Source organism: Pseudochaenichthys georgianus, chromosome 8 (genome assembly GCF_902827115.2).
Source record: "Pseudochaenichthys georgianus chromosome 8, fPseGeo1.2, whole genome shotgun sequence".
Classification (NCBI taxonomy): domain Eukaryota; kingdom Metazoa; phylum Chordata; class Actinopteri; order Perciformes; family Channichthyidae; genus Pseudochaenichthys; species Pseudochaenichthys georgianus.
The window spans coordinates 10,050,980-10,077,478 of NC_047510.2; the positions used below are offsets into that span (position 1 = coordinate 10,050,980).

Consider the following 26,499-nt stretch of genomic DNA (forward strand, 5'->3'; position numbering starts at 1 on the left):
ATGTTTGGATGTACCGCGTCAGATGACCCGCCCATGACGATAGAGAGTCAACAGTTTGACAGATGTTGGTTCAGTAGGATCACCATTCAATGCCAAACATCGCTGGAGGGAGTGCGGGTTGTTTGTGGATTACTCTGCAGCACAGGAGCGAAACATGTCGGGAGAAAAAGGGACGAACCCGTGCAACAAATTTCAAGCCAACATCTTTAATAAAAGTAAATGTCAAAACTGCTTCAAGTCCCGCGAGCTGCATCTGCTGAACGACCATGACATGGAGCAGGTAACGTTACACTTGTATTATTATCATTAATGCGACACCACACTTACTCAATTATTTACAAAAGTAAAGCGGCCTTTCTTACAGATTAAAATATAGGCTATTTTGAAATGTTTCTGTTACTCGTATTCGACGTAGTGGTCTGTTTCTTTTGTTACTAGCATCCTCTTTCTTAACGTTAAACTTTACATTTTTACTTAGGCAATGTTTGTTACTTTCTTCAACAAGAAAGGTGGTTTTACCCTAACATTGCTTATTAAAATGAAACTGTCACCTCTGTTACAACTCAAAACATATTTTTGTAACTCTTATTCGACATCGTTTTCCAACATAGCCTAACTATTGTATGGATGTTAGCATCCCTAATTGACCGGATGTTTGCTGGTTTCCTTCAATTAATGTTCTATTATTTATCTGTTTAGTCCAAAATAAGTACAAAATGCCTGAAAATGTCTGCTTAGTTAGGGACTGTACACAAATGCATTGAGAATAATGATTCAATAAATATATTTAAAATTGAGATTACTACTGTTTTGATTATTTATGGGTTTTATTTTACTAATTGTGGAATAAGTTGAACCAACCAAGTACCACATTTTGAGATATAAGGGTGTGGACGGTGTTGTTTTTGTTGTCATTAAGTGGGTCCGAGTAAGATATTAATAATGCAAGGGACACAATGTAAAATATTACATCTCTTTGAATAAATTATACATTTTGTTAACTTGGGTAATCATCTTGTCTAATATGTAAAAAGTAAAGACACATATTTTGCAATCTCAATAGCCCTAGGTGTTGTATTCAAATTCCTAGTGATAATTGATTCGTCAAAAGATCAAATGGTTTTGATTAATTTTAAATGTACCTGCGGCTATAAAAGAGCTATTTGAGATGGTGGAATCTCAAATGTTTGCCCTTTACTGGATATGTCAAATAATAAGGCTGATCAAATATCAAAATGTTTTCTCAATACTCTTTTTGGTGAAACATTCCAGCAGAATAGACAAGTCTTTGTGCTCACATTAAGTGTCTAAACTCTTGGTTTACCGCCTCTGAAAACATTTCTCCTGCAGGTCTGTCATGTGCAGGTGATGTAAGGAGTCCATCATGACGGCTTCCTGCATGCCTCACATTGTTAAAATATGTTATTACTCTGTCCCCCTGCCTGGTTTCACTGTGCCCTGTAATTTCAGCTCTGTTGCTCAACATTGCACATGGCTTTACCCTCAGCTGTGCTGAACACTTTGCAAAACACATGCTGTGTGCATAACACTTTGATAGAGAAATATACAGCCAGCGAGTTTTCAGCACAAACAGACAGCAATACAAAAGTCGAAGAGGCCTTATCTGACATTTAATAGACCAAACCAAATAAATAATCAGGTTGATTTGTTTTGGTGGTCTACCCAAACAATACTGTATCTGTTTGGGTAGACCACCAAAACAAAAGCTGAGCCAAATGAAGTGTCTTCTTGATCAGTTATCTGGGCCACAGCCAGAGATTAGTTTCACTATTGATTAACCTGATTATTCAAATGACTCTTTCAAATGACCTGATTATTCAAAATGACTCACACTGTTTCTAAATCACCTCCTAAAACTAGCCACATAGATTAGATTTGATCTACTTTGTTGACACACCTCAGGGGAAATGTGGCTTTGGTTAATCCCAGCAAGGTGAATACAACACATAGAAAAACAGACATTGATGCCATAATCGACCGTGAAACAATCAAAAAACAAACGGAAATATATTTAAGTACAGATGACACAACTGGAATATGTTTAATATTTTAGCTGGAATTCTTTCATAAACAGTTGTCAATCAATACTGGTGTGTGCTCCAACACCCCAGAGGCTGAATGCTAACTCCACTTTCCTCCAGGCAAAACCCGTCTATGGAGGCTGGCTGTGTTTGGCGCCTGAGGGAACAGATTTTGCCAACCCGATGCAGAGGTCGCGGGTAGGACATGATTACACAAAGCTGAAACACACTTTTCTTTATCAGGACTTTTTACTCAAGAAAAATGGTGCTGTGGTGATTTGATTTGTCTTGTGTTAATACAGAAATGGCAGCGCCGCTTCTTTATTCTGTATGAAGACGGCAGCCTGAGCTTCGCCCTGGATGAACTGGTAAGTGCTCAGATAGTAACACCATTCCCCAACCCAAACAAAAGAACATGTAGCACTGTACAGTAGGGCTCCACCATGTCATTATTTTGGAACAAAAGGTTAAATGTCCCCCTAAAACTATATTAACATTTATTATATAACATATTTTTCTACAAACGGATTAATCGGATTATATCAACTTTTTAAATCAACGTTTAATGCTTCCAAACTGAAGTAGTTTTCAGTATGAAAGTGATGTTGTCTCGATGGAGCACCAGGCATACATGGGAAACTAATATAATATTCTTTTCATTGATACCACTTCATTAATTTACTATATTTGTTAGAGCCAAAATAGATTTTTGGTGAAGTGGTTATATAACTATAATTTGTGGCGCTGATAGACTTTGTTTTTGACTGACCTTAATACAAATGTTATTTTTAAACCTGAACATGAGACATGTATGTAGAAGAATATTTGATGTAGAGAAATAAAGGTTGTGAATCATGAAAATCTATTTTCAATAAATGTTGACTTTTGGATTTCACATCACTCTGGAATTATTGGAGATGTTTGGAATCAATGATATACAGTCACCACTGGATTCTAATTCTACAAATTGGTTAGTAATGTTTTTCAGAAATAATGTGCAGAAAATACAGCGTTTAAACACAACGAATAGACAAGTCGAATAAGAAGCAGCCCAGCATTCAAATGTTGGTAAAATGCCATAAAAGAAGCTCAAACTATAGGGTTCAGCCCTTGTGTACAGCATTTACAGTGTTGGGATAAAGCAGGCATGTTTAGGCCAGATGTTGTGTGCAGATGACTTGGGCTTAGGCTGTCCTCTAATGCACACATCCCCCACTCTCTGTGATCCTCTCAAATCTCTTGCACTCCACACTTGACACCACAACCTGCTCTCTGTTTAACTGTCAGTCATCGTCAGTGGTCCAAGCAAAAACAACACCGCTAAGCTAGCTCTCTCCTCTGCTTTCCCCTCAGCCGAGCACTTTGCCTCAGGGGACGGTGAACCTGAACCTGTGTACAAACATCGCCGATGCAGAGCCCAGGACGGGACAGAGGAACGCACTCGGCATTGTCACTCCAGCACAGGAAATATTCATCCGCGGTGACAATAAAGAGATTATTAATGGGTCAGTAAAAAAGTGTAAAGAAAAGGAAGGAATAAGGTGTCACGGTATAGTAACTAATGACTTGTCTGTGCTGTTGCTATCTTTGTTTACCAGGTGGAGTGATCAGCTCACCGTCTATCTACGGACTAACAAGCCGAATCAGAAGAAGAAACGCAAAGTGGAACCGGTTGCCACCCAGGTAACAAAGCACACGTTGGGTTTTTTCCTGTAGTGCCAATTGATGAACAGAGTACTTGGATATGTGTTACTAAATGTCTAGGCCGCCCATCTTAGCTGTGAAGACATTTCACTGAAAACCGGAAATGTCTATATGCCGGTGCTTCAGGAAAAGTTTGAGGATCTGCAACATGAACGTCCATTCAAATTGACATTGCTATCCATAAAGTGGGCGGATTTTGGTCTGGACCAAAGTGGTGCACCAACTATCACTAAAGACGCTAACATTACTAATACATATCACACTCTCCTGAGCTGATTGCTTTAAAGTTTCAGATTTCTTTCATGTTCTCCAGAAAATGAGTCTCTTTGCATTTGGCTTTCTTGCACTTTCAAAAAGCTTTTGTTCAATTGTATGAATTTTGTTCTGTGTTTGTGTTTTGAAATAGGGCTCCAACTAGAGGTCTGCTGACTTTGTTTTCTTAAACGATGAATCATTCGGTCATTCGGTCACCGATCGAGATCGGCCGATACTCACTCTCTACCGATCGATCGGTGCTCTCTAAACATGCCGATCGCGAGAGCCGATCGCATGACGTAAAATACATGACACTTTTATCTGTGTGCGGCAAAACAAGCTCGCCAAAATGGCTTCACCGGTCTGGCATTATTTTAAGGTGTCCGAAAAAGACAGTAAAATAGCGGAATGCAACGTGTGTGTGTGAAGCAGAAATCCTGCAGCTCCGCCCGCCGGACCGGTGATCGGAGCGAAACACACAAGAGTTATAACACACTTAGCTATTTTATCTACCTCTGGAACAAGCTAAACTAGTCATTATAAATATATGTATTCTTCACTGTCGGGTCACTCATTACTGGATCAGTGAGCTGCATGAGACGATACTGACAGGCTGTCAGGAGAGAGAGAGAGGGGGAGGGAGAGAGGAAAAGAGAGCGCTTCCGCTCATTTCTCCCGTGTTATTATCCAAGTGAATGTAAACTTGAATAATGTTCATCATTTGAATGTAATAATTAAGTTGATTGTTGTTTGTGGAAGCTCCAGTGAATGAGCGCCATTGACTGAGTTTAAACATCACTTTAAATGGAAGATTTAAAGTGATGTTTAAATCTTCCATTTAGGCCCCGCCCACTCGATCGTATCAGCAATCGGTATCGGCCGATACTGATTCCGGCGATCAGCCCCGAAATTGGCGATCGGAGCATCCCTACTACAAAATGTCAGAAAAGATATCACAATGCCACAGCATAACATAAATATTGCAGCATCAGATTGCTTGTTTTACTCAATTCAACAATTTCAAACGTTAAATATAAATCAGCAAAAGGAACAAGGACATGGCATTTGTTTCATGAAATGTTTGGCCGTAGACTAATTGATTTATTTGATGACTAATTTCAGCTCTAAATGGAATATCTTTCGATGTTTCGGCTGTTGGACAAATACATCTGTTACCTTGGGCTTCAGGGGATTGAGATCAGCATTAATGAATAAAAGCAAAAGCTTGTCTCAGCATTGTCTTTTTGTTTTTCTATCAACACATCAGGAACCTAGTCCAGCAAAGATGGCGGCAACTGATCCAAGTCTACCGTCGTCTGAGAACGCTGCAGAGTCCGCTCGGTGGCAGGAAGACCAGCAGCAGGGCGTGGGAGCGGGTGAAACCCCCGTGTGGACTCTCCCAGACTCGGATCCCCTGGAGAAGACCCCTGCAGGTGCAGCAGACGCAAAAACAAACTCGCAAACATGCACCCAGGCTTTAATGTCCGTCGGCCAATCATAGCCACTTCCTGTCCTCTCTCTCACTGTCCTAACGTCCTGCAGATGTTCTCACATTTCCAGCTTGTTATTTACACACTTCATTTAAGGCTTGTTGACCCAGCACTGACTTGTAATCATGGGAAGAAGTTTGAGCAGGAAGTTACATAAAAAAAAGACAGACAGAAAGACACACACAGATGTGCAGGGAAACATGTGTCTCCAACCTTCAGGCATCATAAAAACCAAACATGATCCATAAAAGAGCTCCTAAACACATCCTCATAGGCTGGATGATTAGCAGCGGGCAGGTCCCTCTGTGGGCTGCCACAGAGTGGACAGAAGCACCCATCTGGCGTCAGGCTTATTGCAGGGTCTGGAAAGGTCCTGTAATAAAGACTGCCTATAGGCTGCTTCATTAGAGCAAAGTGGGTCATACACGAGGGGTCCTAATCCAAAGGGTTCCCTCTTGTCAATGGGTTCCTGGACCATAATTGTTTCACAAATGTGTTTTATGATGATTTTCTTTAGCAGCTTTGTAGTAGAAATCAAACCGTGAACCCTTTTGAACAAACTACATCAAACAGACATTTCAAAATGAATCCACTCTGATTTCTATCTGGAAACACATTACAAAAAGTGATGGAATTAGTGGCTTATTTCAGAAAGCCTTTTATCTTAAACGTCTTATATTTTCATAAAACTGCACTGAATAGTTATTTTACCAATGGATCCCATGTGTGATGCTGCAAGGGCGTACGCACATCGACACACACAGATAATTAACCCAAGTTCTGCAGTTGTGAATTCCCTTTGAGCATCTGTCAGATCACGGTCGGCACTTAACTGCTTTCCTGTGGTGTGTTGCATAGGTTTGAGTGCATGTAAATGGTATCCAAAGCACAAACATGTGCCTTTACTTTAAGTCTTTTGCCGTTCGACATTTCTTTTGCTATTTTTTTTTATCTATGATTAGGTAATTGTAGTTAGCATCTTCCAATCTTTATTAGCAATCATTTGGTTTGTGGTTCTGTCAATGTTAAAAAAGTAAAAGTGAATGTTTATAACCCAAAGAAACACTTACTATTTGCCCTTATCTAGAACAACTCATCAAGCTGCTTCCTCTTCCTATCTTAAAGATAATGCCCCGTACCACAGATACTGCACTGTAAAACATTACTATCTTAAAGATAATGCCCCGTACCACAGATACTGCACTGTAAAACATTACTATCTTAAAGATAATGCCCCGTACCACAGATACTGCACTGTAAAACATTACTATCTTAAAGATAATGCCCCGTACCACAGATACTGCACTGTAAAACATTACTATCTTAAAGATAATGCCCCGTACCACAGATACTGCACTGTAAAACATTACTATCTTAATCAAACTGTTACCAGGACGAACTGTGGAGGCTTTGCGCCACTGGCCTCGGTGTGAACCCTGACCTAATGTGTTGTGTGATTGAAAAAGAATGATTTCACACGGCTTGAATTCCAACAAACTGTGTTCCTTTGTTTATCACAAAGTCTGAAGCAGCTTTGTGTTGTTTTCTATATCCAGGCAACGGCTACCTGTGCCCGGTCTCCTTGGACTTGGTGAGCAGTGGAAACACAGAGCCTGGCAGCACCAGCCAGCAGTCTGAGTCAAACAACATCCAGACATCAGCGAACAACAAGAACCAGAGCCAGGACAAAAGGTAATAAAGGAATTGAAGGTCAATTGTGGATAATAATATGTGTAAAAACCCTTCTATATGTTGTGTTTGGCAGCAGTCGGATGTTTATTTCTTGCTCTCTGTTAGTAACAGCCTCTAAAGTTCCTTGGCAGAGGAAAAGGGGGTAAATGTGCAAGCAATTAGCACAAAGGACATCCAATGCTTCTCTGCTTTCCCCCCAGTAGAAAGCCGAACAGCCATCACACACCGCTAAACACCAGATCAAAGGCTCGTGCTCTACCCCTCCATTAGAGATCACACGGCCGCATTTTTAAATGTAGCTTACAGAAACCCTCCCACTTTGTGCCCAGCAGCATGTAAACGGGTCACGTGAGGAGGTTATTCACTCATTGCCTTTTCGGGAAACAAAAAAAGCAAATACCCTCCAAATAAGGCCAGAAATTCCAAAACGCTGCTGTAATTAGATATACAGTATGCAGCATTGTTTCTCAGCACTTTAATACTGACTGTCTGCCTGAGAACCTAGACTTCAGCTGGAGTCTGGGTTTGAGGGCAGAAAGCTGTGTAAAGCCACCAGAGGCAGAGTTCTATTCATAATGTCCTAAGAGAGTCTCAGTTCAACACGTGTTGTTTGTTTGTACAGAATGTTAGATTGATTCCAATGGGATTATCTTTCGAGGAAAACAGTTTAAATTACAAAACATACCTCAGGGCAAAAGTAGTTTTACCATTTTTGGCGTGAAATATATAAGGGGACGATTTTCGAGAAAAATATCAAAAACATCTATTAGATCTGACAGAATCACACAACACTCAGGGGTTATTGATTTACAACCCCCACAAATCTGGCTGTAGGGCGTGTTTACAAACTTGTTCAAGAACAGATTTTTCTGAAAAAGAGGTGCAACTATGAATGACATAAATATCATTCACTTTATCGTTTATTCTTAAACGGATATTAAAATGCCAAACATATTTTCATCACAACGCTTTGCCTAAAAATCTATCTTTCCTAAAAAAGAATGAAGAAAATGAAGTGCAGTTGAAGCTTCAACGCTTCTGCCCATTCACTTTGAATGGGGTGACGTCACACTTTGCCGAACTTAATTGTGGGAGCAACGCATCGCTTTGCTCGCATTGCTTGCTTCAAAAGTAGAGCGATGTCCTACTTTTGAAGCTTCGACGGAAAAGTCAGCCAATCGAATCATATGCCAGTACAAGCTCTAGCCAATCAAACCGCATGCTTGTGTGTCTGGTGCGTGAGATTCATGTGATCAGACAAGCCTGCCGGCAAGCTTCAACGCACGCCGCCGTGTGTAGGCATCGTAAGTAACTCTGCCCTGAAGGACTTATTACCCAATACATACATACATGGCAGATATTGGCTTGCTGAAACAGTTAGTTTCCAGCTAAATCAAAATCATTATAAAAAACACACTAATAGAGCTTGTTTTAATACTACAAAACAGTTCGGGGGGAGATTTCACAAAATCCCGTCAAGCACCAAATCCATTTATCTTTTATATTATTTTTGATGACTTGTTAATGAAATGGCCCCTGTACTTCTGGCACTTTGTAACAGTGGCCATTGGGCAAAGCAAATGGGTATTTTAATTGTATTGTCCTTTACATTAGGTGAACCCTCACCTCACAGAACACCATGTTTCCCATCCCCCACAGTGTGGGACTCAAAAGGGATTCCTTTACAAATGTTACAGGCATGGTTATGGCAGGTTAAGGCCCTAAAGATAATACGATTGCATGTGACAGTGACCCCAATGTCAGCCAAAACAAATGATGGTACATTCTTCTATGTTTTTATACACCTGAAAAAGCCTGGATTCAATCATGTATTTTGAAACATCAAACAAGTGGCTTCTAATAATCATCTAAAGGATAATAGGAGGGTCAAATATTCAAAATAATAAGATTTGAAAGGTTACGTTGTGTTTTTGATTGCATGTTAATACTGAATACTCTTTTTAGCAGCAAAGCTAACACATGTGCTAACAAGAAGCAGCCTTTGAGTGATATCTCTGTTCTCTCGCTAATATTAGTTGATGGATTGCTACGAAATTTGGTTCCGACATTTATGTTCCCCTCAGGATGAATTGTAATAAATGTAGCGTTCCTCTTACTTTTCATCTTGCGCCGCCATCAGTTTGTTGAATACTTTGATTTATGATCAAATTCCCACAAAACTAATGACATTCCAACAGCCTCGGCTCTTCTTTGTGCTTTTTAATTAAATGTTAGCTTGCTATGATGCTAAACGATATGGTGAATGTTATATCTGCCGTACAACAGGATGCTATCTAGTCTCTTATTAGCAACCATAGCAGTGTTGACTCTCAGAAAAAGGATATTTTCCGCCGCACAGACGCTGTTTGGAGTCTGTTATCAAGCTGTCGTGTTCGTGTTGGTGGAAATGATGTCAGAAACCACCCGTGTGTTAGCGAGGTCAGGGAAGCCTCGTGCTTTTCACTCATTAGTTGGTGATATTTTCCAGCCATGGCAGGTCAACAGAAAGGCTGCTGGGATTGGAGGCCAGCGAGAAAGAAGGAGCGAGGACAGCTGTTTCCAGGACGGGAAGGAGTGACGCTCGCAGCAACCACCGAGAGGTAAGCACACCAAGTACTTATACTATAGTGTACTATCAACACTACACAAGTAGACCATATATTTATTTTTTGACACATAAGATGTCACCACAGACATGTTCATATCTATTTTCCATATTATCCAATACATTTAAATGGTAGAGTTGCATCAGTGGAATGGTTGGAAGCATTGAGTTTCCTGCTCATTTATGGAGAGGCTTTTCGAGTCTCTCCGCTTCCCATTTCTCCGACTGTCGGGACGTATTTCGTGACAAATGAAATAAAAGTGCGTTGGTCAATAGCGACAGAAAAATCATTGGTTTCTCCTTTCTGGTAGCCTCGGCCCATTCACGAGAGTGCGCTGAATTTCTTCAAATGTGGAACAAGCGTCAACTTGGACATAAGGACAAACTGATTACAATGTTGTGCTCAAAGGTCACTGTCAACAAAGTTGGACACCATTTACATGCATCAACTTATCATTTATAACAGTACAGGAAAGAACCCCCCCCCATAAGCATATTAGGGCCCCTTTAAGAAGAACATTTTCTCAACACGTAAAAAAAAACTTCGCCTATTTTTTTATTATAAATCACCTGAATGGTTTTCATTGGACAGTGTCAATATTTAATCCATCCAAAATGAGTTATGGGTCAGTCACCAGGTGTCCTCCCTGTTGGACGAGCTTGAAATACCTCCAGGGTTAGTCACCCAGGAGGTGTGTGTAATGAAACAACACACAGTAAATACTTCCAAATCACCAAAGCAACATCTTTGTGTGATTTCTACACGTTTCTGCATGTTTAATCATTCTTGTTGTAAACACATTGATTAATCACACGGTGTAGGTTAAAGGAGGGTTTCTTGCTTGGAGTTAAATGCGATGATAGAAACCACTCAAATGAAGCGACATTTTGTTATCATTTTAAAAGTGAAAATAGACGGCTAACTGGTAAATAAGACGTATACAAATAAGCTATGTAATAACTAGCTGTCGGGCACAAACTGTAAGTGTGAATGAGGTCATTATGTTTGGACGGATAGGGGCCTGAGAGGAAGGGGTTGTCACGTTGCTTTGTGGAAATACTTGACATCGTTTCTGAAGAAAGCCCCTTGTGAAGTGACCTTTATTGTTGCAACTTTGGTACTGTTTTTGTAGCTTATTGTAAGAACATAATTGTCAAAAAACTGCGATAGAATTATTTTAAAAAACATTAAAAAAAAATCCACTCAATTTAATGTTGAATTGTTCTAACCAACATCAGTCCTGATTGCTACAACATATTAACCTATTTTAACATTTTCAACCTTCTTTTACACAATGCCACGGCTCTTTACACAACATGCTAGTCTTTTTCCTCAGTCTTAGATATGTCAGTGTTTTTATAGAAAATGCATGATTACTAAATGATGCAATATATCAAAACACCAAGAGATACAGAAAGAACATTCTTATTGGAAAAGTACAGCCCTTAGGCAGGGATCAACACTCTGGTGTTTGGGACATGTTCCTACAATTGAAGTGGTTCAAAATGGCTTCCAAATATCTGTCAAACTGTTGCTAAACATTAAGAGGTTAAGAATCTAGGTATCCGTATTTTGGCTTAACATTTTTATAATGGGCTTAGCGTAGTAGCTGAGGTTAAACTTCTTAAACTTAAATTCAATTGACATAAAGTAGGCAAAGTAGGCCATATGCATTAACAAAGCCAAAATGAAGGCATTTAAAATAATTGGTTTCAGGGCGACTTCATCATACGCAAGAAACCCAGTTCCTGACTGAGCTTCCATTTGATAGTAATGACCATGAACAGGAATGGCTGATTAATCTCAAGGTGGCTTTGACAGGATGAACAGCAGTCACTGTTTCCAGCTGCGCTCCGCCTGCCCCGGGCTGGTTCCAACATGATTCACACAACCAGGTGTTACTCAGAGAACAACGCCATTTCAAAGATGGAACTCGGCACAAAGTTGATCTCTTTTTTCATCTGTCAACAAATCAGGACTTGATTTCTTCAAGTATCCTGCATCGTAACAACTCAAGACTCAGTTAGTGTAAAGAAGGCGATGAGAGTTCGGCATGAAACGCGTGGCAGTGTGGATCCTGCCGTGTCAAGGCTTGTGTTCGCTCCGAGCATGTGTGCCAGTGGGAGCGTGTGTCGGCAGGTGGGAGAGAAGTGGTGATTCATTCGGAGCGGCATTTTGTTTGTGAACAGAACTGGTTTTGATGCCTCGAAGGCGTTCTGCCCACCTTTCGTTCTGTGTGTGTGTGTGTGTGTGTGTGTGTGTGTGTGTGTGTGTGTGTGTGTGTGTGTGAGTGTGTGTGTGTGTGTGTGTGTGTGTGTGTGTGTGTGTGTGTGTGTGTGTGGTGTGTGTGTTGTGTGTGTGTCTGTGTGTGTGTGTGTGTGTGTGTGTGTGTGTGTGTGTGTGTGTGTGTGTGTGTGTGTGTGTGTGTGTGTGTGTGTGTGTGTGTGTGTGTGTGTGTGTAATAAAACTAGTTAAAGTATACACTGCCCCTAATTAAATCTTTAGGAGTATCTGTGACGGTGCGTATTAACTGAACTCGATAAACTCCCAGTGTCATGCTTCCTTGAGTGTGCACACCTGTTTGTGAATGACAGTCACTGTGTGTTGTTTGGGCTAGACCTTAGTGATTAAGGAGGTGAGTTAACATTTACAACCGTCTGTCTGTGTGATGGTATCTAAAAAGCAAAAACAAAAAGCAAAACAAGTCGAGATAACCAGTTAAACCAAGTCAAGCGCTTCAATTCAGAAAACCCCGTGTCAGTAAGCGAGGCCTTTGCACTACCATCGTTATAACTACTAGGCTACTATGTGTTGTTGTTGCACTAACCGGCACATTACTTTAATATCGCACGTGTGTGTGTAAAAGTATGTACGTATAACTAGAAATCTTCCTTAAACATTTAGCTTTTCCCATGTATTTCCCCATTTGTGAATAATATTAAAAATTGAATAATTAGGATAATAAATACATAATAATATAATAATATTTGTATAGCAGCTTCCATATATACACAAATATGTTTTATAAATAATGATAAAAGTAATACACTTTTTGTATAGCACGTTTTTCATACATGATACATAATAATAAAGTATTTAATCAGTCTAAACATTAGTTTAAAAAAATGTAAGATATAATATACACAGACACATTATACAGGAAAATGATTGTACATATAAATGCAATACGTTGAAGTAATAAACTGGGTTGTTTTAATGGTGATGTGTATGTTAGGAATGGGTGAAGCAGGTAGGACTCAAATGCAGAATAACGAAAAGCGAGCTTTATTAAATAAATTAAAGCTGTGGCAAAACAAGGCAGAATCCAAAATATCCAACACCAACGAGCAGCACAAGGAACACAGACCGTGGAATGACATGGAGGGGAAACAATGAACCGACATGGAACACAGGGGAAGACGAGACTAAATACACAGAACAAGACACAGCTGGGCAGGGGAGGAGAAACACAAGGACAACAGGTGAACACAATCGGGTAATCAGGGAGGGAAACAGACAGAAAGCAGACAGGCAGGAAACGGGGGTGAACACTTTACACAATAAAACAGGAAACCCAAAGACAAGAAAAACACCAACACAGACAAAACTACAAACGTGACATAACATGAGAATCGTGACAGAACCCCCCGCTCAAGGGACGGATCCCAGACGTCCCAAAAAAAACGTCCCGGGCGGACGGCCCGGGGGAAAGGCAGAGACCAAGGAGGGGGTCTCGGGTGGACGGCCTGGGGGCAAGGCAAAGTTCAAAAAGGGGCGAAGGCCACAGCGGGCAAACTCAGGGGGCCGAGCATGAGGGAAAAAGCAGCGGCAGGAAGAGTCAGGGGGCCGGGCCCTAGGATGAAGACCGCGGCACTTAGGGGGCCGGGCTCGAGGGAGAAGACCGCGGCTCTCAGGGGGCCGGGCTCGAGGGGGAAGACCAGACAGCTCCGGAGGCCGGGCAGGACCCGGTGTCGGCCGAACAGGAACCGGAGCCAGTGGGACAGGCTTCGGCAGGATCCCCCACGGAAGAGGACCAGTAGTTGGCAGGACCCCCGGTGAGACAGGTGATGGTGGGGCCTCCAACGGAACAGGACAAGGGGTTGGCAGGACCCCCGGCAGAAGAGTTGTCGGCGGGACCCCCAGAGGAACAGGACATAGGATTGGCAGGACCCCCGGCAGGAGAGCAGTCGGCGGGACCTCCAACGGCACAGGACATAGGGTTGGCAGGACCCCCGGCAGAAGAGTAGTTGGCAGGACCCCCGGCAGGAGAGTAGTCGGCGGGACCTCCAACGGGACAGGACAAGGAGCTGGCAGGACCCCCGGCAGAAGAGCAGTCGGCGGGGCCTCCAACGGCACAGGACAAAGGGTTGGCAGGACCCCCGGCAGGAGAGCAGTCGGTGGGACCTCCAACGAGATGGGACAAGGAGCTGGCAGGACCCCCGGCAGGAGAGCAGACGGCGGGACCTCCAACGGGACGGGACAAAGGGTTGGCAGGACCCCCGGCAGGAGAGTAGTCGGCGGGGCCTCCAACGGCACAGGACATAGGATTGGCAGGACCCCCGGCAGGAGAGTAGACGGCGGGACCTCCAACGAGACAGGACAAGAAGCTGGCAGGACCCCGGCAGGAGAGTAGACGGCGGGACCTCCAACGGGACAGACATACGATTGGTAGGACCCCCGGCAGAGGAGTAGTCGACGGGGCCTCCAACGGGACAGGACATGGAGTTGGCAGGACCCCCAGCGGAACCTCCAACAGACCAGGACATTGGGTAGGGACTTGAGACGTGACTCGAGAGGGGAACTAGAGACGGAACTCCAGAGGGGACTAGAGGAGGAACAAGAGGAGGGACTAGAGGAGGAACTAGAGGAGGGAACTCGAGAGGGAACTAGAGAGGGGACTCGAGGAGGTACTAGAGAGGGGACTAAAGGAGGGACTAGAGGAGGGACTCGAGAGGGGACTGGAGAAGTGACTAGAGGAGGGACTAGAGATGGGACTAGGGAATTGACTAGAGGCGGGACTTGAGTAGTGACTGGAGAGGGGACTCGAGAGGTGACTGGAGAGGGGACTCGAGAGGGAACTGGAGATGGGACTAGAGAAGGGACTTGGGAAGGGACTAGAGAGGTGACTAAAAGGGGGACTGGAGAAGGGACTAGGGAAGTGACTAGAGGAGGGACTTGAGAAAGGACTGAGAGGGACTAGAGAAGGGACTATGGCAGCTGGGACCAGGACTGGGGCCGGAACCATGGCTGCTGGGGCCGGAACCATGGCTGCTGGGGCCGGAACCATGGCTGCTGGGACCGGCACTGGAGCCGGAGCCGCTGGAGTACGGGCTGGAATCCTGGCCTTGCATCTTCCAGAGACCTTTTGGAGGCTCCGTGGACCTCCAAACGCCAGACGGGTTCCTGAGAAAAGGTCTGAGGTTGGAACTGGAGCCGCTGGAACCGGAACCGAGGCCTGGACCATGGCTGTGTGGGCCAGGTAATCGAGCAAGGAAACATAGCTCTGCGGGCCGGTACTGGTGCATGGATCCATGGCTGTGGAAACCGGAACTGAAGCCGGGATCATGGCTGTTGGAGCACGGGCTGGAATCCTGGCCCTGCGTCTCCTAGAGGCTCTTTGGAGACTCCGTGGACCTCCAACAGGACCGTAGTCGGATCCGAGGAAAGGGTTAGATGCGTCGGACCAGTCCTCAGGACAACTTGTGAAAAGCTGTAACCACTCCGGCAACGAACTCCTCAACCAAGGCATTTCGGCCACCTCCATTCGTGCCCTCTCGAGAATAGCCTCTTTGTCCCTTCTAGAAGAAGTTCCTTTCCACTCGGCATGATAACATTGAAGGGAAAAGTCTAGATCGAACAGATCTAACTCAAAATCTTCCATATCCGCTGGGTCCATTTTTGGTCGGTTCATTCTGTTACGAATGGGTGAAGCAGGTAGGACTCAAATGCAGAATAACGAAAAGCGAGCTTTATTAAATAATAAAGCTGTGGCAAAACAAGGCAGAATCCAAAATATCCAACACCAACGAGCAGCACAAGGAACACAGACCGTGGAATGACATGGAGGGGAAACAATGAACCAACATGGAACACAGGGGAAGACGAGACTAAATACACAGAACAAGACACAGCTGGGCAGGGGAGGAGAAACACAAGGACAACAGGTGAACACAATCGGGTAATCAGGGAGGGAAACAGACAGAAAGCAGACAGGCAGGAAACGGGGGTGAACACTTTACACAATAAAACAGGAAACCCAAAGACAAGAAAAACACCAACACAGACAAAACTACAAACGTGACATAACATGAGAATCGTGACAGTGTATTTGCAATGCTATTCTGTATAATGTCCTGAACCTTAACCTTCAATCGGCTATCGTTAGGTTTAACTCAGTCATTAAGAGTGAAATCACGAGCATAAACAACGCAAGAGCAGTAATGGCATCAATGTCTAGGTCCGCAGCGATCTCACCCGGAAGACAGAGGCACAACATAAGTGTGCTGCACTCAGTTTGTTCCTGTGTGTGTTGGTCATGTGACATATTGGGTCCACATCCCACATGAGGTATGTAAACGTTCTTAATAAAGTGGGTTCTTTTACTTGGTTAATATTGTGAAAGTAAAGTAATTACCTTCAGATTGTCCATCGGCCACTTCCAGCCACCAGTCATTAAGATCACATACAGCATTCAGCGCGTTGACTTTGCAGATTATTTCATATTTTATGTAAAAAAAAAGAGGAACTTTAGGGGAAGAACCTTCAAAATGCTGAACCTATTTCCTCTAAATATTGCTGTCCTTTTTTTTACAAACAAAAGGTTATCTGTAATTGTTGTTTCATGAAACACCCCTCAAGAACACAGCCTTGTCTTTACCTTTACTTGTTCCTTCACATTAAATTCATGTGACAAGTGCTTAATGTTACAGCTCTGTGTTTCAAAGAATTAACGAAATAATCCATGTTTGACTTCAATTTGTATGAACCGTGTAATCCTGGTTGACTTTGTTAGGCTAATTCACAATACACGCTGCTTCTCTGAGTCACATTAAAGGTGGGGTCGGTAAGTTTCAGAAACCGGCTCGAGATACACTTTTTGTTATATTCCATGGAATGCTCTTAACATCCCGATAGCAATGAATATCTGAAGTGCTTTGACAAAAAATCCATAAAAAAACGTCATCTGTAGAAGCCGTAATACTGTAAAAAGTACAACGGCCTACCTGCCTGTCAGCCTTCAATCGGGGCACACACTTATCTCGTGCCCTCATTGGTCATGTGCGCATTCGTGTGTGTTGGAGGAGGGGCTCTATAAGGAAGTGGCGGATTTTCTCCGGTTGTGTATTTTCAAATTCTAGCGATCTCGAGCCGGTTTCTCAAATGTACCTACGCCACCTTTAAGCAAACCCCAGTGGGAGGGTAACTTCGGTATTTTCCAACCTTGGCCCGATCTTCCTATGTTTTTGTGTCTAAGTGACGCATGGGAAAACTCAATTTAGTATTAGGTGAAAGTTGCAGTCACTTGTATGTAAAACTCCATAATCAATCAATATGCAGTATGTCTACTCAGAGGTGAATGGATGCGAGAGGATAATGGTGGAAATATGAGCGAGATTTGAAAAGGGGAGTGATGGGAAGAGTTACTTTGTTGGCATATGAGAAAAATAAAGCACTTGATTGAACATTAAAGTATGTAAACATGTCAGAGTAGAGGCACATAATACAAATATGAACGTAATAGGGCCCCTTAAAAAAACATAGGAAGATAGTCCTTGTTGAAAATAGAGAAGTAACCCTTTAAGGCTGGTGTAGAAAACAAAAGTACATTTATTTGGGCTCAGATGGTGTTCACTGTGGCAGCTACTAATCTTTGATTAAACAGACGAGCTCATTCCAGAGGATTTGCCCTTTAAATGCACTCGGCAGCACATTTCATCCCATGGGAGGATTTATGTGTCTTTGGGTGCGTTTGTTTTGGTAGCCAGGAGAAGGTCAAAAGAGCCTGTCTGGAGTTCATTCAGGCTGAGATTCCCAAGACAGCCTCCCTGTCCTCCCCCACAGCTTTGGGAGGCTTCTTCCCCAAAGAGAGGACAGGCTCTGTCTGCAGCGGTCAGCGATTGTTTGGGAAGAAGAAGGGGAAAAAAAGCCCAGAGCACTCTGTCCCTCCATGTGTTGTGTCCTTGGATGGTTTTCAATGTAGATGCCAGGAAAAGAAAACACAAAGAATGTTCTGTAAGTGGTCATTTTTCCCATTGAAGTTGTTATATAAGAGGGAGAACGAGTCCTTTCAAGTAAACAAAATGCTTCTTTCAATAAATGCTTTGTAAATCAGACTTAAAGAGATATATTCTCTACTTCTCTTTGCCAGCGTGAAAGCTGATCTGAAGAAGCACGCAGGGACTTTGGGACTTTGTAGCATCATTTTCAATACAACAAGCCATGAAGTATCAGGGATTATGTTGCATTTAAAACCTTTTCATGCATTCCACATAGCCAAATGCAGTCATCCGTGTGCAGTTGTGATGTGAGTAAGGGTTTAACAGGCAGTGTAGAAAAGCCTGTTGGGCTCCCCGCGGTGCTCTACAGCAGGCCTAATCCTTACAGCTGACGTCCCTGCCAAGGATCCAGACTATCGGTTACTCTGCTTTAAGGAATGCAGGACGCACATACAAACTGCCACCGTCCTGATTCAGAAAACACCTCAACTCTTAAAGCGGCAGCTCATCCTAAAAGCTCAAATATATATTTTTCACTTGAGCTGCCGTGCTTCCCATCAATTTAGACTGTTTTGTGTGAGTTGCAGTGTTTGAGATACTTAGAGCAGTGGTTCCCAAACGGTGTGCCGCGGCACTGAGTCAAGTCCGGGTGTGCCGTGGGATTTTGTGACAACTATACGTTATTATTGCAATATACAACTACACATAAATAATTATTTAATTTACTATATCAGTACTTTGTAGGTTTATATGTACGTAATCTGCGCGATTTGCGTATCCACGTGCAGTGCTGCATAAACATGGCTGAGTCAGCGATAACTTTCGAGGGGTGGAGGTATGCTCATTATTTTGAGTTCGTCCGAAGAATAGACAGGAATGTGACGGTGAGGTGCAAACTGTGTCCAGGCCAGAAGCTGTTATCCACTGCTGTAAACACCACGTCAAACCTCACAGAACACATGCTAATGTGAAGCTACCGCACACGCTATTTGTTGTTTGTTTATATCACGTAGTGGTCTATTCTTCTTCTCTGTCTTCCGGTTGTTGCCTGTTTTGAACGACAAATACACACTACCGCCGCCTGCTGGTAAGGAGAGTTATTGCCACTCACGCATGCGCAGTTCGTACGTGCTCGGCGAGTAAAGTAACGAGTTACTTTATGTAGATAGTAACAAAGTAGTGTAATATATTACTTTTTTTTAAAAAAGTAATATGTAATATAGTAAAAAAAAAATCTGCGCGCCCCGACAGGCACATGTATCTCACTAATTTGTAAATCGGCAAAATATTTACAATAGCACATGTTTCAATGCTGATTGCTGAAATGTTACATTTATAATTTGTAGTTCAGGTCCATGGACAATGCAGCTTCCTTGCATTGACAGTTCTCTGTGCTGAGTTTCCTTTGCCTCATTTTTTATTGTGTGACCTGTCTGGTTTAAATGAGTGTGTTGCTGCTTTGATGAAGTCTAATTTGATAACGTTTCAAATTAATTTCTGAAATACTTCATTAATAAATATTTCATGAGTAATATAGTTGTCTTTGTCACATTTTATTTGGCATTAGTAAATAATTATGCACATGTACAGATATTTTACATGATATGAGTGATAACACGTGTTATAAGGGCTATTTTGCACAATAGGTGTGCCTTGAGATTTTTACTTGTCCTTTGGTGTGCCTTGGGCACAAAAAGTTTGGGAACCACTGACTTAGAGTATAATGGAACTAGATGAAACTTGGCTTAAAAATGCATTGGCAGTGTATCTTTTATTCTATTGGTCCAATAATCGATTGATTTAGTCTTATTCAACTTCCATTTCTTTAGTAGATTAGGTCGAATCAAGACTATATATAATTCATTTTCAGGTTCATATTTGTATTTGGTGCCCCTCTGGGACGTGTCTCCAGGCTTTAATGTTCAAAAAGCTCTTTATTTATCTCATGCTGCCTGTTCTGCAGCACCTCTTTTCACCCTCTGTCTGAAACCAGAGCCCAGTCCGTTCTGATTGGTTAGCTGGCCGGCTCTGTTGTGATTAGTCAACCGCTTAGAAATGTATCGGAAATGTCCCGCATATCACAAACCCATGGGTTTGGAGCGCTGGCCAATAGAAAGTAACGCCAAGAGTTAGGTAGTGATGTCATTATGTTACAGAAGCAAAGGAGTCCAATGGAGGTGATCAGACAGGGGGGGTGTGTGTGGGAGATACACATTTGGGATGTTAGCCTTTTCAGACCATTGACATGCACATAAAAGTTACATAACACACTACAGGGCTTCTTTAAATCAACTGATCAATAAGTCGATTAACATGTACAGTATCGACTCAGAATTTCTTTAGTGGAGGACAGCTCTAGACTGTTTAGTTAAAATATTCCAAAAGACCTTGTTGTGGACAGCTTTTATGTCTGAACTTTTTTCTCTACCAAACTATACCTGCAAACATTATCATCACGCAAAAGGAAAAGCGGATCCATCCAGCTAGCTAACACTCACAGCTTAGCCAAGGAGAACACCTTTCATTGTGACATGTCATGCTGTCAGGAGCATCTTGCTCATGACAAGGTTCGCTCTTCCTTCGATAGGGAAGAAGAAGAAAGGTTCCTACGTGCAGACATCTTGTTCAACACTCGACAGCTCTCACATAAACAATCTAGACGGATAAATAGCACTACATGTAAGAGAGCAAATATGTATGTTTGTCCCTTTTTAAGATAATAAGCACAACAAAGCTTTTATCCTCCTATGTTTTTATTCTACAGAAGCTCCAGTCATGTGGAGACATCACTCAGCTCACCGCACCTCCACCCCAGAGAAGAGCCAAGTCTCTGGACCGCAGGACGTCCGACACCATCATGACGGTGAGACACCAAACGGATCATATTTTGTACTAACAATTGCAAAACAAAATACTGATTACTTGTGGATGCAAATAAAAGCTTCATCAGTAGAGGTATCGACAACAACTATACAAATACATCACAATGAAGCGGCCATAAAGACTTGAAAAGCTTCATTTCCTCACAAGTTACTGTTGTTTATGGCAAAGATGTTAACATTGTGTTTCGTTACAGCCAGATTTATTGAACTTCAAAAAGGGTTGGATGGTCAGACTGGATGTACATGGGCAGGTAACCAATCTAAATCAAATGGATGTTATTGATGGAAATCATTTTGTATTCCATTTGATTCCGTTTGTTTACAACTTCTCACTCATTTGTCTTTTGGTTCCCTCTAGTGGAAGAAATCTTGGTTTGTGCTGTCCGCTGACAGTCTGAGGTACTACAAGGACTCACTAGCTGAGGAGGTATTTTGATATTAATTAAATAGTTTCTAGAAATAAAATAAAAAGTGTTTATTATTATTTATTAAGTATTTATTCACATATCTTTTGCTTCCTCCCCTCAGGCTTCACATCTTGAAGGTGAAATCGACCTCACAAAGTGTTTCAATGTGTCTGAGTTCTCGGTGCAGAGGAACTACGGCTTCCAGATCCATGTAAGAACATTTTTCCTACACTAGAGAAACCTCAAAATGTTGCATTAACATAAAATGAAGCTTAATGTTTGTTTTAGACCCCAAAGGGTCTCTACACTTTGTCAGCCATGACTTCAGGGATACGTAAGAACTGGATCCAGGCTCTGATGAAAAACGTCCGTCCAGCTAAAGCCCCTGATGTAGCCAGGTAAAGTGGCTCGAATATATTATTCTAATTTAAAATGTATCAATATAACCAGGGGTGGACATTTTAGTGAGTTACTCAGATGAGTACCAGGAGACAGCGTTTGGTACTCACCCCACACGAAGCGTGGTCCTCCTCAGTGTCTCCTTCACTGTCCTCTATTTACACTTCTTGCATGCTCGATGATGAAGATGATGAAGATGCACCTCCCTGTCTCTTTTTAAGCCTCCGATTTGCTTTCTCCAAAACTTGTTGTCCTAGCATTTCCTGAGGCCAAGTTGAAGGATCAAATACTAACAAATGATCACATGACTTGAAGTCAGATGTGGGAAGTTGCTAAGTACACTTATTCAAGTACTGTACTTTACTTGACTTTGATCTACTTTGTAAAATTAGCTGCACCCTTACCAGCTTTGAGAACACTTTAATGATCAATCATTACAAAACATATCATATATATTATTCTGAAATGGACCAATCTGCACAATGACTACTTTTACTTTTGGTACTTTAACTATATTTTGATGATAATACTTTTCTACTTTTACTTGAGTAACATTTTGAATGCAGGACTTTTACTGTAAGAGAGTATTCCTACACTCTGGTACTTCTACTATTACTCAAGTACAATATCTGAGTACTTCTTCCACTTCTGTCTGATTTCAAACTCTTTCATAACACCCTGAGTAAGTCTGCAGCTGTGTGTTTTACTCCACTTTGTTGTAAATCAAACTGCAGCAGCTTGACCACAGAGCGTGAACGTTGTGATCAGCTGATTTTGCGCAGTTCTCCAGTGTCTGCACGGGGCACAGAGTGTGCTCAGGGAGTCTCCCGCTGCAGCCAGTTGGCAGAGTTTTGGCACAATGCTGTTGTTCATACCGACGTTAACCCCGTCTGTGCACACGGCGACCAACTCTGTCGTCCAGTGATCTAAGCCTCTGCCTCCTGTAAGCTTCACAGGTCCGTCGGTTATGTCCTGCGCGGCTCGGCCGGCACCCAGGTCAATCAGTCACAGAAAGTCCGAAGAGTTTTTGCAGGGAGCGAAACGGCAACGTAGCTGCTTAATGTCTTGTTTACTCCATTGAGTGTTGACAAGAAACACTTGTAGACGAAATACAGTATGTGTTTTGTTTTGAGGTACGCAAAGGCGCGTAGTGACACAAGTGACGTTACGCAATTCAGATGTATTTTACCTGTATTATGTGCAACCCTGAATATAACACTGTGAACAATATATTATTACAAGAACAATTACTACATAATGTAATACAAAATGTATGTAATCAAGTTCTGTCTTATCACTTGGGTACATTTACTTTTCACCACTGTACGCTATCGTTTTATGATCTACTGTCTAATTTAATATCACATTTTCAAATAAATATAAATAAAAATTGTAATTTACTGCTTGTACCAACACAATTTGTTTGATTAACAAAAGATTGGGTGGTCCGACTTACAGTCAAAAGAAGAGTTTTAATTTATTAACTGTCAAAAGCACTGCAAACACAAAACGCTGCAAATAAAAAACCGCTGGAAGAAGCTCAACTGTTACCTGTTACCTGTTTCCTGGTTGTAAGTGTTTTGTCATTATATTTGAAATGACTAAGTTAGTTACGTTAGATGTTAGATGTGTTTTTGAATTTGCATCGCGTCTCAAACGGCATTGTGTTCTTCCCGAATGGAAATGTTTTTGGTAGCGTGTTTGCACCTGTCGACCACCGTACATTACCAGGCATTCAGTGAACAATAAGCGTATACCTGTGTTTTGAAAGTATCATTTTTACATTTCCTTTAAATTGTGTTACCGTTCTACTGCTCTAATAAAGAGAGTTGCACTGAATGTTTCCCATCCACAATCTAATCATTACTATGTGTTATCAGTTTACACAGTCCACTTGAAGCTCTCCCCAGACCAGATGTGACTCAGGACTCTCTGCCCACTGACATCTCCTCAGAGAGAGACCCTCACCCAAAACACAGCAGTGTGATGGAGAGACGGAGGGAGGGACGCAACAAAACCTTCGACTGGGCCGAGTTCAGGTCTCAGAACAAACCCGCCCTGGACCATCAGAGGACTAAAGCTCTGTGCCCACTGGAGTTAGGAGAACTGGAGAGGAGGAAGAGGAGGGAGGAGCGGAGGAGGAAGTACGAGAGCATGCTGGGCTTCCCTCTGGGATGGGAGGCGATTGGAGATAAAACAGCTGATGGATCACTGAGTCTGAAATCACAGCAGAAATTGGAGGAAGAGATCGACGACTGCTGGAAGCAGGTGGAGAAGACGATGTTCAGAATGGACAGGAGTATCCCGCTGTTTCCTGAAACTGAAGAACCTGTGGAGCTGCTGGACAGCTACAGGACGGGGGTGAGTGCTGTAGTCCCTCACTAGGGATATTTATTTTTCCTATCATTATGGCTGTGATAAAGCATGTGGAATACTTTTTTCCCACAAATATTGGAATTTAAACCTCAACTTCTTTACTAAAGTGTGTATTTAAAAAAAAAAAATCAGAACCTTAAAGGGGCCCAATAAAGCTCTTTGGGGTTTCCCCTTTCCTGTAGCGTGTGATATACTGTAAATGTTCTGCAAAGGCTCAAATCCCAAAGTTTATGATCAGGACTGATATTGGTTAAAAGACTCAACTTAGTAAAAAAGGAAAATAATATGAATGTGTAATGTTTTTATCCTCTAAGCAACAAGGGTCAAATATTGCTATCAATCAATCAATCAATCAATCAATCAATCAATCAATCAATCAATCAATCAATCAATCAATGTTTATTTATATAGCCCAATATCACAAATGTTACATTTGTCTCAGTGGTCTTCACAGTTTGTACAGAATATCAGTATGACAATACGACACCCTCTGTCCTTAGACCCTCACATCGTACAAGGAAAAACTTCCAGAGAAAACCCACAGTTTAAAGGGAACATGGGAGAAACCTCAGCGAGAGCAACAGAGGAGGGATCCCTCTCCCAGGACGGACAGACGTGCAATAGATGCCGTGTGTAAATCGAACAGATAATACATTTTACAGCATAGGTAGACCAAATGTTTGGAAATGCATGTGTCTATAATAAGAAGATGAATCCACGAGGATGTCAGCAATCTTGTGGGAGCCATCAGGGAAGCAGTATGGTGAGAGTCAGGCAGGACCGCAGAGACAGGTTCAGCCACGACTCGAAGTCCAGGACTCAGATCTAGTACTCAGGATAGAGGATCCAGGACACACGACCACAGCAACAGGATTAGCCTCGACTCAGGATCCCGGCGTATATATGGACACAAAAAAGAGATTTGGGGGAAACTGGATTAATCGGAACATGAGAGTACACAGGTACAAACAGCCAGAAAGACGGAGTAAGGTGCCCCCCCCCAACAGTCCAAGCCTATAGCAGCTAAACTAACGTGTCTACATACATGCACTCCCTTAGTATAGGTTGAGGGAAAAGGGTAGCAAGTAAGAAGTGGGAAACAGAGGTGGAGAGGCAGACGCAGGGAGAGAGGTCCCCACTGGAACCTGAATTGGTTAGAGGTAAGGAGTAGGTCTGTGGCTACGTTCCACACTCCCCGGCGGGAATAGGCCTCTCTGCAACCTGTTACCCTCTATTAGAACCTCGAGAGGTCAGAGAGGGGAAAAGTTTGGATACAGTTTTAAATATAAGATTTAAAGGTGGGGTAGGTAAGTTTCAGAAACCGGCTCGAGATACACTTTTTGTTATATTCCATGGAATGCTCTTAACATCCCGATAGCAATGAATATCTTAAATGCTTTGACAACAAATCCATAACAAAATTTCATCTGTAGAAGCCGTAATACTGTAAAAAGTACATCCAATCGGATTGGATGGCCTACCTGCCTGTCAGCCTTCCATCGGGGCACAAACTGATCTTGTGCCCTCATTGGTCATGTGCGCGTTCGTGTGTGTTGGAGGAGGGGCTCTATAAGGAAGTGGCAGATTTTCTCCGGTTGTGTATTTTCAAATTCTAGCGATCTCGAGCCAGTTTCTCAAACTTACCTACCCCACCTTTAAGTGAAAGTGTAGGAACTAAAATGTATAGGTGAAGAGGCACAACGTATCTACGTCAATGCACTCTTATTAGATTATTGTATTTTATCACTATAAGCTTTATCAAAAAGGAAGGACTTAAGCGTACTCTTAAAAACGGATAGGGTGTCTGCCGCCCGAACACAAACTGGAAGCTGATTCCACAAATGTGGAGCTTGATAAGAAAAGGCTCTGGCTCCCATTATACTTTTAGAGACTCTAGGAACAACCAACAACCCTGCATTCTTGGAACGCAATGCCCTAGTAGGACAGTAGGGTAGAGTTCTTTAAGGTAAGATGGCGCCTGCCCATTAAGGGCTTTGTAGGCGAGAAGAAGAATTTTAAATTCTATCCTGTGTTCTATAGGGAGCCAGTGTAAGGCAGCCAGAACAGGAGTAATGTGGTCCCTTTTCCTAACTCTGGTTAGTACACGAGCCGCAGCATTTTGAATCAGCTGAAGCGACTTGACTGACTTCTTGGCACACCCTGATAATAAAGAGTTACAATAATCCAGCCTAGAAGTAACAAATGCATGGACTAGTTTCTCTGCATCGTTTTGAGGCAAGATATGCCTAATTTTGGCAATGTTACGTAGATGGAAGTAGGCGGTCCTTGAGATTGATTTTATGTGGACGTTAAAGGATAAATCCTGATCAAATATAACACCAAGATTCCTTACAGTCTCACTGGAGGCCAAATTAATGCCATCCATCACTAGTATATCTTTAGATAGTTTGTTTCGTAGATTCTTTTTGG

The 26,499-nt window shown here is 42.4% G+C and overlaps 1 protein-coding gene across 1 annotated transcript in view; it reads left to right on the forward strand.

Moving 5' to 3' along the window:
- The first annotated feature begins 47 nt into the window (after positions 1–47).
- Positions 48–26,499, forward strand: part of LOC117451092 (myosin phosphatase Rho-interacting protein-like) — a 35,111-nt gene continuing 8,659 nt past the window's right edge. The window contains exons 1-14 of the mRNA XM_034089206.2: positions 48–280; positions 2,163–2,240; positions 2,345–2,410; positions 3,396–3,547; positions 3,641–3,725; positions 5,269–5,434; positions 7,048–7,183; positions 9,672–9,783; positions 20,770–20,868; positions 21,082–21,138; positions 21,246–21,314; positions 21,416–21,505; positions 21,583–21,692; positions 23,574–24,054. Coding sequence (XP_033945097.2) covers positions 155–280; positions 2,163–2,240; positions 2,345–2,410; positions 3,396–3,547; positions 3,641–3,725; positions 5,269–5,434; positions 7,048–7,183; positions 9,672–9,783; positions 20,770–20,868; positions 21,082–21,138; positions 21,246–21,314; positions 21,416–21,505; positions 21,583–21,692; positions 23,574–24,054 — 1,827 coding nt within the window. The 5' untranslated portion in view covers positions 48–154. The remainder of the gene's footprint in view (positions 281–2,162; positions 2,241–2,344; positions 2,411–3,395; positions 3,548–3,640; positions 3,726–5,268; positions 5,435–7,047; positions 7,184–9,671; positions 9,784–20,769; positions 20,869–21,081; positions 21,139–21,245; positions 21,315–21,415; positions 21,506–21,582; positions 21,693–23,573; positions 24,055–26,499) is intronic.